Raw genomic sequence first — 12770 nt, 5'->3', positions numbered from 1 at the left:
TATATATATATATATATATGTGTGTGTGTGTGTATATATATATGTGTGTGTATATATGTGTGTGTGTGTGTATGTATATATGTGTATGTATATATGTGTATATATGTGTATGTATGTATGTATATATGTATATGTATGTATGTATATATGTATATGTATGTATGTATGTATGTATATATATATGTATATATATATGTATGTATATATATATACACACACACACACACACTTATACTTGATGGCTGTTTTCTTGCAGAATGTATAAATATGAGGCACTCCTGATGATTTTGATATCTTTCAGGTCCAGGTTTATATTGGGATTAGCACTGTTGGTTCTACTGGCAGGCTGTCAACAGTGTGTCTCAGCTGACAGCGACACTTTGGCTCCACCAGAGGTCTCTCAGTACAATGGTACTCTCTATGCAACCTGCAAAATGAGACCCAGCACTTCACTACCCGACGGCCTGCCCAAAGTGTACGGTCAGGTGCTGTTAAAGCAAGATTATCCTCTGGGGAAACTCAATGTCCTTCTTCGGTTCAATGGCTTCCCCACAGAGGGTGATCCAGAGCCCAGAGCGGTGCACATCCATCAGTACGGAGACCTGAGCCGGGGGTGTGACTCCACTGGCGGCCACTACAATCCACATGCTGTACATCACCCCAACCACCCTGGAGACTTTGGTAACTTTGAGCCCCAGGAAGGGAAAATAAATACAATGATGGAATCTGAGGCAACGCTGTTTAGAGAGCTGTCTGTGATTGGAAGAGCAGTGGTGGTCCATGAAAAGATGGACGACTTGGGGCAAGGTGGAGATGCTGGGAGCCTGCTGCATGGAAATGCAGGCCGAAGGCTTGGTTGCTGCATTATTGGGATTTCCCCTCCCGACTCCTGGAATACACAATATAAGCTGTATGATAGGCGGCTGAGGAGAAATTAGTTTCACAGGAATGGAATATACTATATGTCAATTTTACAGATTTGGCCTGTATTCATTCATTCATTGTCTGACATCAATAAAACGTTATTATTAATCTCAAATGAAGTTTGGTACAGAATTTGGTATACACATTAGTAAGGACGAATCGTACCGACTTGGGTGGTCCTCTGACTTTTCCTCTCGCGCCATCATCTAGTCAAAATCTCAATTCGTCCAATACTTATTTTATGACCAAAAATTAAATTACCATCAAACTCCACTGTACTGTGTTTACTGCTTATTAGCCAATGTTAGCATGCTAACATGCAAAACTAAGATGTTGAACATAATAAACATAACACTTGCATGCATTTGTATGTTAGCATTGTCATTGCAAACATGTAAGCATGTTGTTAGCCTTTAGATTAAAGAACCTGCCTTAAGACTTCATATGCAAGCCAACCAGTAGTTGAAAACTATTTATTTTTCAGAAAAAAATCCATTTTGTACACATTTCTCCAAACATTTAACACACATGGCTCTATGTAATTTCTATCTTGTGTTTCACCACAAAAATGGGACAAAGACATCAGTGCTGGTAATCTAGTTGTGGCTTAATTGTGTTGTAGACTAAATTCTGTAAATGTGTTCTTAATTAAGATGTCATCTGACAAATCCTTGTATGTCAAATATTTGCTTTGAAGAAGCCTGTCAAGGAAATAAATAAGAGCATGTGTTAAAAAAGAAAATGCAATTATCTTTAATCAATATCTAGTACATTGTCATGCAGCATTTTATAGCTTTGATACTATTGTGTTGATTAAAAATAAGACGTGTAAGGGTGATTAGCAAATAAGCTAAATGTCTCACATTGTCAAGACAAGAACTTAAACTGTAAATGTGTTTGATGAAAACAAAATAAAGCTGCTGCTTGAACTAAACATTGCTCACAATAGCTGGATGTCTATTTGACATACTGGCCAATGAGATTCGGTAGGTTTCTTGAACGTCGAGGCGTGGGAAGTGTCGGCAGAGGTAGAAAGACAGAGAATTGATTTCTAAGCAACACCACGTCTTCATAGTCAAAAGCAATCACACGTCCCTCTTAATTTTAAGTTACTTTCTGTGAGAAACCTGAATCAGTGTCGTACTCCAGAGTTAACAGTAGAAATGTTAATCTAAATCATGACACCCCTGTGGCATTACAGCCGTATCCTACAGACATTTTTTGATACTTTTATCGCCATAAATCAGTTTCACCCACCTCCGATACATAAACAATGCAACGCTTCAAACTTTGTGGGAACAGTTTGGGAATAACCCTTTCCTGTTTCAACACCACAATGGTGTGGAAAAACTTGACTGATGTGCACAAAGTTCTGACCTCAAACCCGTCCAACCCCTTTTGGATTAACTGGACTGTGATCCAGGCTTTGTTGCCCAACCTCACTAATGCTTTTCTGGCTGAGTGGGAGCAAATCTCTGCGGAACATCTTTGTGGAAAAACTATTCCATTAGAGTTATAGCAGCACATTTCTGTTCAACAATCACATATGGGAGTTACGTTTGGGTTTGGACATTCTTTGGGCACATATTACATCATCAGTTCCTGACAGTTGATGCTCAATTCTTGTTTTAGGTTTGTCATGAGTCATTCTTACTACTTTGACAAGTAAAAAAAACAATAATTGGTTTTGATATTACTTGGATTTGCAGTAAATATCAGATGTCGGCATCCATTATCAACTCAATAGCGACACTTTTTCCATTTTTTTTTCATTATTCATAAAAATAAATAAAGTAGCATCATAATGCGATACGGCATTGATTTTTCCCGATGCTCTGCAACATGTGAGCAGCTCATGGAAGAATTCACATTTCCTGACTAACACAAAACATCTGTCCCATCTGGAAGCTCCGTCTCCAGGTTTGACTGGACATTCTCCTGGTCTTCATCGGAACTTGCGGCGGCAGCAGTGCATATTGTGCTATTTATGTTTGCCTCTGTTAGAATAAACTCCATCTCAACAGTTTCCACCCCATCAGTGCATTCATCCGACTGTTCCCCTCTTCCCCCTGTGGGGTCAGAGTCCTCTAAAGTTTGCTCTATGTGGCACAGGTCTGACGGATGTTGTGCGGAGGAGGAATCACTCGCACACTCTTCTTTTGACCGGTGACTCGTTAAATCAGTTGTGACCTGTGACTGACTGCTGTCAGGACACTCTTCACTGTCTGGTGTTTCTGTCTGAGGGCAGACTGGCTCTTCCTCAGCTGGCTGGCACGTCTCCCCGCTGGATGGGGATAGTGTCTCCACAAGAAGCTTCTGTTGACCACCTGACCCAGCTGGTGGTCCACTCTCTTGGACTGGGACTCCTGTGGAGCTCTGCTGATCGACAACTATTTGTTCCGACAGTTCATCACCTGTAAGAATAGAAGACTCAAGAAATAAAATCTCACCAACACACACAATGATAGATTGTGTCTGAGAAGTATGAGTGACATTGATTATTCACCTTCCTGTCCAGGAGACTCTGTCAACTCAGCCTGCTGAGTATTCAGGATGATGGTGTCTTTTCCTCCTATTATGATGGGACATTATTCAGAGTAAGCTTCTATACAAGTGGTAGCAATTCAAGCATCTGTGTGCCACTACTTAACTGTTGGATTGGATAGAGATAAGTAAATGCCATTTGGGCAGATATGAGAAGAAATGCAAGAAGTTTAAAGGTTAAAAGTAGTTTGAGGAAGTGAGAGGAACATACTTCCATATATTCCCAGAGACACATTATAAGTCAGACCTCCAGGGAGCAAGAAGCAAAAGGACAGAAGAGAGGATAATAAAAGTACATTATTGTAAACAGTAAGTAGACTACAAGCTTCAATAAACACAGTATATTAGGATAATTATGTTCACCTGGCAGGCTCCATAATCCAGACATTTCTAACGCTTTTAGTTTCTTCTCCAGCTCTGCTACTCGATTTCCAAGAATCCTGACAATAAAAAAGGCACAAAAGCAATTATATTTGAACGTTTTGTCTGACATCCAAGTTATTTATATATACAACTCAGAGTGTACACAGAGAGAGGGAAGGATGAGATGGAGTACTTGTTGATTTGGCGTTGGTGCTGAATCACCATGTTCTTCTCGTGGATGGTTTCCAGCAGAGCTGTGGCGAGTGACTTGAGGTCTGAAATGGACTGAGGAGTCACCGGCAAACTGCAGCTGTTTTCTTCAGACAGCAACAGTTCCTTCACTGCACACAGATCGATGGTCAAAGTGCTGTCTTCAAATTATTAGTTTGTAAAAATGTCTTTTTCTTTAACCTGTATTTTTGTGACATTGAACATACTCACTTCAGTATGTATGTTTTAAAACTAAATATTTGATCCTTCTGACCTTGTTTGGCAGAGAGCACCCCAGTCAGTGCACTACTGTTGGGTTTCCCACAGATCCTAGATGTTTTCCTACAGTCCAGGGCACTCTGAAATCAGTGAAAAGCAATACTTAGCATGAGCGGTTTGTGCTTTTAACAGAAGAAAAAACATTTCCAAAGAATTAAGAAACAATTAAAAATATTTAAAAGATAACTCTAGGAGTAAAACATTGAAGAAATAAGAATGATAAAACAACATGTAGTTACCTTGTACTTCACCAGGTTTGCTTTGAGCAAGTTGATTTCTTCTTGAAATTGACAGAACCGTTCATGCAAATACCTAAAATATTATAGAGATCACAAGTTCATCATTAAACCTCACCTGTTCTATCATCAACATCAACTGATTTCAACAGCATGCTAAACTCGTGCAAAACTTAGAGGATGTCTCTTTAACTGTGGACTAATTGCTGCAGATGCTCTAATATTTCAGTGAAGCACCAAGAAAATATCTCAAACAAACCTGTTCTCCATGCAGAGCGCATCTACGTCCAACATGCGTATCTCATCGTTGCCCAAGATGTGGTTAATTTCCACATTGAGTCGATGGGCCTTCTGCTGAAACACGTCACGCTCCGCTCGTACGTCCTGAAGCTCATCTGTGAGCGACTTCATGCTGTGCTCCAAAACCTCGTTCTACAGCGACACAAAACACAACTAGGATTTAATCTACTAATGATTCGGGCAGAATAGTTCATCCACTCCACAAAGTTGTGGGAAAAAAAGTGCCTGGAATTAGGGCTGGGTGATATGGCCAAAATCTTCTACCACGATATGGGTCAAGACAGCCCGACAACGCCCAGAGCCTTCAACATTTCAGGGCGAATCTCATCCACCTCTGGCACCTTGCCACCTTGCCACCTCAACAACCTCTACCAGGCATATGGATGAGTTGAAGACCTCGCGGACAGGGGCCTCAGCCAGACGTTCACAGTTCACCCTCACCACATGCTTGGGTTTACCAGGTCTGTCCACAGAACATTGACTTGTAATGGAGTATTTTTACTGTGAGCACTTCCTCCACCACTGACTGTAGGTGTGTGCATGGTATAATTACTTCCAAGTCTTGCTGGTTTGCCATTCGTTTGACAGGATGTTGTTAAATATCACAATGCTGTCAACTACAAGCCAACAACAGAAAGTCACCGGTATAGTCAAATCTGTTCTCACCTGCTCTCCAGCTCGTTCTAACTGTTTGACCAGATCCTCTCGTTCATGAGCGGGAAAGTGTCGAGCGCCGACCTCTTCGTCTCCCAGCCGTTGTTTGGTGATGGTCATTCGTAGAAGCTGTTGGGACAGAGAGACCACAGTAGATGTGATTCTTCTACTTTATTTATTTTAATGAACTCATTTATTTGCATTAAAATCAGCTTAATCTCTACTAACTTAAATCGGATAAAATAATTCAGAACTGGCAAATGATGGAGATATATTCACAACACGCAAAAATAAATAAAGACAATTTCATTTTACTAAAACTTTCGGTATAGTGCACAGTATGTCATGGTACCTTGTTGTCACCTTGAGCTTCCACCAGTCGTTGTTTCAGCTCCTTCACCTCCTCAGAAAGTTGACTGCTCTTTTCTCTGGAGTCTCTCAGTAGCTGGGCTAAATTTACCTGAAGACATGAACGTGAGGTCACATGAGCTAGATCATACAGGGTTAGTTCAGCAGTTACACGAATGTTTCACAACTGACATTCAACTCTGTAGAGAACAGGAATTTAACATAAATATTTCCCCATTTTTTAACCACGGGGCAGCAGTGGTGAAGAGCATCCCAGTCGCCCTGGTAAATGTGCTCTTATCTAACTATGTACAAAGCAGGGTTGCTCCACGTAGAGACAGCTGGGTTGAATGCTGCGATTCTTTTCCCCTTTAAATATTTTAGCATATAACTTAAGAGACCAGCCTTATCCATGAAGACATGCACAATGTGTGCAAATAACTGAATTCCACTTACTTCTAACAATCTGGAGCTTATGTGTAAAGCTGCAAAATGCCATCTTGATGAGCCATATCTAACAGCTTTTTTTAAACCACATTATTCATTTTTATTAGACAGAGATGCACAAAGAATGTCTGCAGGATAGAATTGCTTACTTGATTCCTTTTCTCAGGAGGCAGAGAGGGATCACCATCCTATTAGTTATAAAAACAAAAATATCTGTTATTAAATGCAACATCGCCAAAATTCAATAGTGGACAATAACAATTTCTAATCTCCATTTTCTGCGTATTAAAACACTCATGATGCATCTTTACGACGGTTACTAGTTCAGCTTACAATGAGTTCCCTGTACTTCTTCTTGAGTCCTTGGTGTCGCTCACGTAGCTGGTTGGCCATCAGTTTGAACTGATCCCTCTCCTGCTGGCAGGTGTCCAGCTCTTTAGACAGAATCAGAAGAGCTTCTTTTTTACTCTCCAACTTACGCTTACAAATGAGGAACTACAGAGACAGAGAAAAAAAAATATGGAACAATTTATATCACAATAACCATTTAAAATCCCCTTTTTAGGTCTGTTTATTTTCATTATCAATTAATCTGTCAGTTATATTTTTGATTAACTGCCCAAATCAATATACCCAAAGACATTAAACTTGCAATATATAAAAGAAAGAGAAGCAGCAGATCCTCACATTTGAGAAGCGAAAACACATGGATCATGTTTGGCATTTTTGCTTGATACATTCATTAAATGATTAATCAATTATCAGGGCTGTTGTCAATTCATTTCTGTTGATTGACTAATTGATTCATCGTTTGAGGCCCATACTTGGTAAAGTGGTGTTTCAGATGGATTATAATTTATTGAACAGAGTTTTGTATCATGCTTTACAATATGTAACAAAATAGAACAGTGATGTTAGTCATAACACACAGTACTATTTGCTTTTACTGCATCATGTATCTCTGTACTCACTGGGCTCTGCAGGTAAAAGGAAAAAACATTTACTTCCTTATCTCCAGGGTGAGAGAAACCAAAGCAGCTGACATTTAATCCTCTTTATCTTTTAATCTAAAACTCCTTTACTGTCTGCGGGTGATAACAGGAGGCAACACACATTTAAATACACACATTTCCCGCTAATGTGATAGTTTGGTGGTGCACAAACAAACACAGAGTGGAGGTTACTGAGTATTTACGTCCACGCTCCTCTCTGCGTCTCTCCTGTCTCACCTCGTTGACCAGCCCCTGCCAGTCGCTCTCGCTCCTCCTGGACAGATCCATCTCTCTCTGCGCTGCAGGAAAAAATATATGTACAGTGACGCAAGGTGAGTTTCATACAAGCATCACCATGTTGTGATCAGATCTAGAGACAGTTTGCATCATCAAGACGGATTAGCTGATCGAGGAACATGAGCTGCATCACTTCCGTCCGTCCACGACGTCAGAGGAGCGTCACGACGCATTTGGTAACCCTCGTAAGTTTGGGAACTAACCCTTGGCACTGACTGATAACGGTATGGCGACTATACATTTTCAAAAATAATTAAGCTCATATGAAATTTTGATCATTTATAGCATAATGCCTTATCCATCAATGTAATACCACACACGTTGGCTTCCCATCGTGTGTATTTTGTGGCATAAGTTACTTGAATACAACGTACTCTCAATGCACAACAAAGGCAAGACAATTATTGTAACATGATGATTACTTTTTTCAAAGTTTGAAAGGCAATACAAATATTCCATATTCAATCCTATAATTTTTTCTAAATCAACAGAGTGACAAGCAATAAATGTGTTACGTGCAAAGGTTTAGGGACTTGATTTATTATTGTAGTTTACGGTTTGGTGACTTTTATATGCAAACCAGACGTTTTAAATAAATAAAAACATCAATAAAACTGCAACTGTACCTGTAAATAAATCTGAGGGTTTACTATCCATGCTACCATATAATTTAGTATGCCAGAAATGTTTTCGTATGTCTCAAAAAATAGTCAATTCATGTCAAATACAATAGGCCTAAAATACCAGGATGTCCTACTGTATCCAGTCACATTTTAATATTGCAATTATCCTGTCTCATAGTGTGCACAAGAGGGAACCACATGCTGTGACATTTAGCTCTTTCATTAAATTAATTTTTAACAGAAACTCTATTTGTGCATAGCATATGTTCCTAATGTGGTGAAAGCACGCACCTCCAGGTTGTTCAGCTGTTGATAGTTCTGAACAGAAAACGTATAGGCTACTTGGCAGCAGTGCCTCGTACAGAACAACTCAACAAAGAATGACAAAAATACCAGATGATGATGATTACACACTCTGTCTATTCTTGTTCAGATCAGTAAACCGTATGGTTTTGACATTTGTCCGCTGTTGCAGTTGAAAGAAAAATGCCATCTCAGACGCCAGATGCTGACAGCACTATCAATTTCAAACATGCTGTCTCGGGCACTTTGTCTTTGCTTTATGGACACATTTCACAGTCTGTCCATCTGCAAAGAACGAAGAACACAAATACAATGCTTATGGTTAAATGTTTTTTTATTGCATTCACACAGCATTTACACAGCTGTAGCTTGAGCTTAGTAGAGTGGAAAATATACATCATTGCTAGTAAAGACATGAGGGGCAATAATGTTTTTTTCCCCAAGAAATCTGAAATGCTAACAAAAACACATTGCTTATGCTAGATCTTGTTAACATTTTGTGACTTTAAGATGTTTGACAGTCTATAGAGACCATGGCCTAATTTGCACATCATGCCAGTGTTATGTGTGTGAAAACGTCAGCCAAACACACTTTAATTTCTGTACAATACATGAAAAATATCAAAAGATCTGTAAAGACACACGTGTGTGTCTTAGGACCATGTAAATATCATTTCAAGTCACATTGCAACACACAATTATCCTTGTGATTGTAATTGAGAGCAACACTGTATGAGAGCATACATTTTGCATAGGAATCAGGATTAAATTATAATTAGTTCTGACACTAATCAGGCACTCTGTAAATACAGTAGCTTGTTATAACTGGTGTGCAGTTAGGCTTAAGCTCATAATATGTTGCTAATACATTCATCTGGATTTTTGGGTGAAAGATTTTGAAGAAAACCTTTATTTCATGCACATTTAAATCATGACAGTTACTGGGATGAGTGGCTTCAACATTTTGACTGACTGCTCCAATTGTTTCAAACAAATCACTTACAGTATTTTAGCCCACTCCCAATTATTTTGTTGTTTTAACTGCATCCAACCATTTCTGTTATTTTCTAAAACAGACATTCCAACAAGCACACCCACTTCACAAGCAATTTGGCCAGGTGAGAGGAAGTGAGAATGTAAGGAGGGTTTGAGCTCTCTTTTTCCTTTTTAACAGTAACAATTACGTTCCTGTTTTGTGTACAACTGGGTGCAATACCATTAATACCTTACAGGAAAGAGTGTGCCATCATCTCATTTTCAACACCTTACATACTGACACCTTGAGTGTTCACTTTGAGGCGACATAAAAATCTGTGTTTTTTTCATTGTAGAGTAGTGCAGAGATTTAGGCCATCGTCACTTTTGAATGACCACCAACGTTTCACATGGTCTTTACATTTTATGCAGCCATTAATGGATAAGTTTCTTACAAGCTGTGTGGGGGGGCATTGGCCATTGTTTGCTTAAAATAATTACAATTAAAGCCAACACCTCTTAAGATAATATCTTGTATGCCATAACAATATCTTCATGCTGTTTACATTTCAAATGGTTACAATGTTTTTGTATTCCTGTCAGAATTCAGTTTACTACTTTGGACCTGTCATATCTCCATAATTGTTAGAAATACATATGAACTTGCCAAAGATGTTTGTCTCAAATCAAGAAAGATATATCTAATTGCAGAAGAAAGATATACAGCATTTGAGACTCCTTTGTAGCATACACGCAAATATTGATCTGAGTCACCAACTCATACTGTGATAAGTCATTATTTTGCTAGACATTATAAGCTCAAATCTACAATAATATTCTCAAAAACCATCGATTTGCCCTTTAAGCTGGAGGAGAAGATGAAATTCCTCCGGTCAGTGGTCATTGCTGTAAAGGATCGGGGCGACTGCACATAAATGTCCTTAAACTTGTGGAACGTTTTGGTCTCCACATCCCAGAGGTAGATTTGTGTGAAAGAATAATCGCTGCCAAGAGCAAGGTAGTGCTTGTCTGTGAAGGTGAAAGGTTGGAGGATCATCGCTCCTCGAGAAGGTAGAGCCTGCACCTCAGTGAACTGCTTATTGGTCCACTTGAGGACTTTGGAGTCACCGATGTAGCAAGTCATGGCCAGATACAACTCATCCTCCACCCGGAAAGATTTTACTGCCACGATGTCATCGACATTTGTGATTTCACGATGAAATATGAACTTCAGGGTGCTCTTGTTCCACAAGTAGATTACAGGTGACTGAGAGCGACTGGTCAAGATAAGATAGGACTTCCTATCCAACTCGACAAACTCAGCGTCTGTATCACGAAACCACTCGTGTAGAAACTGGTAGGAGTAGAAACCAGTTTCATTGCGGTCTGGTTGGTCTGTCCACTTGTACAGAGTAGACAAACCTGCCTTGGAGCTGTCCACAATCACAAAGTACCACTCACCGTCCATTTGGAAGACCTCGATATCATTTGGCTTCGAGATGTTGAAGACCTCAATTGTTTGAAACTTTGTGTACTTGTTTTGCCGATTGTCAAACTTGTAAATATGGGAGCCACCAAAGAGCTGGGTAACAATTATCAAGACGTGGTCGTCGATCAGAACCGACTTGCAGCCAACAACAGACTTCCCTGTGAGGATAAAAAAGATGAGTGGAAATACAACACAAAAAATGTTGTTTAAGTTGATCATTAACTGACAATAAAATGACAATTTCCTCATAAAGTTGTTCTCTTAAATTAACCTTAATATATATATACACACACACTCACACATATACATATATACACATACATACATACACACATACAGTATATATACACACATATATATTTGTTTGTTATTGCCAACACATCCTGAGACCAAAAAACAGAAATGACTAGGCCGCTCAATACTTTTCGACTTCCCCGTCTGTCCTTGGCTCTCAGCCCAGAGGCCCATTAGTTCCTATTGTTTTAAAAACATGTGTTTTTAACACAATAAAAAGGAACAACCTGTATCAGGCTAAACTTGTTCGTTCAATCAATTAATTATTGCTTTTGGTCTTATGAGATTTTCTGACTATAAGAAAAATACAGTCAAACCTGTTATATTGTCAAATTTCCTGAAATTCATTTCAATGTGATCCCACTCCATGACCACACAGCTGTTGTAGTTGGGGGCAGCCATCGCCACATAGATGTCCTCTTTAAAGGCGAAGATGTCTGCTGACATGGACTGAATGGGAATGGACTGATGACGCACAAAGTCTGTGAGATGCAGACAAAAAAGAAACTCATCAAAATCTCATTATATCTTTATTTATTTTATTGTTCAATATTTTTATTTTAATATAGCATGCTTTATATTAAAAGGAATGAAAAACGTTTTCATTATTTTTCATTTTAAATTAAAACAAGCACGTAAATAGTCGAAAACAATACAGAAATAAACTATTTTTTAACATTTCAGAATTTTACAACATACTAATATTAAGCCTGTACTGTACATAAAATAACATTACGTTTTTTCTCTATAATAATTGGATAAGACAGTGTAACTGAGGAAAAGGAAACATATAATAGTTCCACCACAATAATATTTAAAATGTATTTAATATTCAATTAAAAAGAAAAAAAGCAAGGTCAATCTTGTCTTTCTTCCATTTTCTTGTTTTTATTTTTAGCCATGCTAGTGGCTCTATGGCAACGTTGGTTATTTTGGTCCAGACTGAAATATCTTGCCAACTTAAATGGATTCTCATGAAATTTGTTAAAGATACCCACAGTACCCAGACAACAAACCCTACTGACTTTAGTAATCCCCTGACTTTACCTATAATGCCTGCACAAGGTTGACATTTGGGGTTTTAAGTGAAATGTCTCAACAACTGTTGGACAGATTTAATTGAAACTGAACACATACGCTCATGTTCCTCACAGGATGAATTGTAATAACTTTGGTGATTCCCTAGATTTTTCCTTGAGCATCTAGTCAAAATATAGCTAGAAACCTAGTGAGATTCATCAGCCTCAGCTGTGCCTTCTGTTTAGTGCTAATTAGCTAATGTTATCATGCTAGCACACTAAACTAAGCATTTCAATTAGAATGCTGACGTAAGCATTTAGCTCAAAGCACTGGTGTGCGTAGCTGTGGGTGTGTGTATGCTTATGTGTGTACATGAGTGTTTTCAGAGGCACACATATTAATAGTCCTGGAGTAATCATGTTTGTTTTTTTAGTGCAGTCCTGTTGAATTATTTAACAGTTTTATTGATTTT

General features: G+C 38.7%; 3 protein-coding genes across 4 annotated transcripts in view; 1 reads left to right on the top strand and 2 right to left on the bottom strand.

Annotated features, from left to right (window-relative positions):
• Positions 1-3444, top strand: part of LOC116396698 (extracellular superoxide dismutase [Cu-Zn]) — a 24178-nt gene extending 20734 nt beyond the window's left edge. The window contains exon 2 of the mRNA XM_031871452.1: positions 302-3444. Within this exon, the coding sequence (XP_031727312.1) occupies positions 302-938 (637 nt within the window). The 3' untranslated portion in view covers positions 939-3444. The remainder of the gene's footprint in view (positions 1-301) is intronic.
• Positions 1386-7726, bottom strand: LOC116396696 (coiled-coil domain-containing protein 149-like). 2 transcript variants are annotated; one of them, XM_031871449.1, is made up of 13 exons: positions 7535-7726; positions 6639-6800; positions 6455-6493; positions 5863-5970; positions 5523-5639; positions 4816-4988; positions 4560-4632; positions 4316-4400; positions 4025-4172; positions 3832-3908; positions 3680-3715; positions 3431-3496; positions 1386-3338 (listed from the first exon to the last, which is right to left on the bottom strand). In XM_031871449.1, the coding sequence occupies exons 1-13, from the start codon at positions 7583-7585 to the stop codon at positions 2803-2805; spliced, it is 1671 nt and encodes a 556-aa protein (XP_031727309.1). In that variant the 5' UTR covers positions 7586-7726; the 3' UTR covers positions 1386-2802. The 2 variants fall into 2 exon arrangements, with proteins under 2 accessions (XP_031727309.1, XP_031727310.1); XM_031871450.1 differs by lacking the exon at positions 3680-3715.
• Positions 7727-8840: 1114 nt separating this feature from the next.
• LOC116396697 (leucine-rich repeat LGI family member 2-like) lies at positions 8841-11808 on the bottom strand. The gene is made up of 2 exons (XM_031871451.1): positions 11596-11808; positions 8841-11142 (listed from the first exon to the last, which is right to left on the bottom strand). Exons 1-2 carry the CDS (start codon positions 11723-11725, stop codon positions 10307-10309), a joined length of 966 nt encoding a protein of 321 aa, XP_031727311.1. The 5' UTR covers positions 11726-11808; the 3' UTR covers positions 8841-10306.
• Positions 11809-12770: the final 962 nt, after the last annotated feature.

The sequence above is a fragment of the Anarrhichthys ocellatus genome, unplaced genomic scaffold (assembly GCF_004355925.1).
Source record: "Anarrhichthys ocellatus isolate YVR2014 unplaced genomic scaffold, GSC_Weel_1.0 scaffold58, whole genome shotgun sequence".
NCBI lineage: Eukaryota > Metazoa > Chordata > Actinopteri > Perciformes > Anarhichadidae > Anarrhichthys > Anarrhichthys ocellatus.
This window is presented reverse-complemented; position numbering and strand designations above follow the sequence as displayed.

Excerpts from the sequence above, each read along its gene's own strand:
- LOC116396696 (XM_031871449.1), bottom strand. The coding sequence starts at position 7,585 with ATGGATCTGTCCAGGAGGAGCGAGAGCGACTGGCAGGGGCTGGTCAAC. Across the intron at positions 4,989-5,522 it reads TAGAACGAGCTGGAGAGCAG|AACGAGGTTTTGGAGCACAG; the intron begins GTGAGAACAGAT and ends GTGTCGCTGTAG. Across the intron at positions 3,497-3,679 it reads GTCTCTGGGAATATATGGAA|GAGGAAAAGACACCATCATC; the intron begins GTATGTTCCTCT and ends CCATCATAATAG.
- LOC116396697 (XM_031871451.1), bottom strand. The coding sequence starts at position 11,725 with ATGTCAGCAGACATCTTCGCCTTTAAAGAGGACATCTATGTGGCGATG. Across the intron at positions 11,143-11,595 it reads GAAATTTGACAATATAACAG|GGAAGTCTGTTGTTGGCTGC; the intron begins GTTTGACTGTAT and ends TTATCCTCACAG.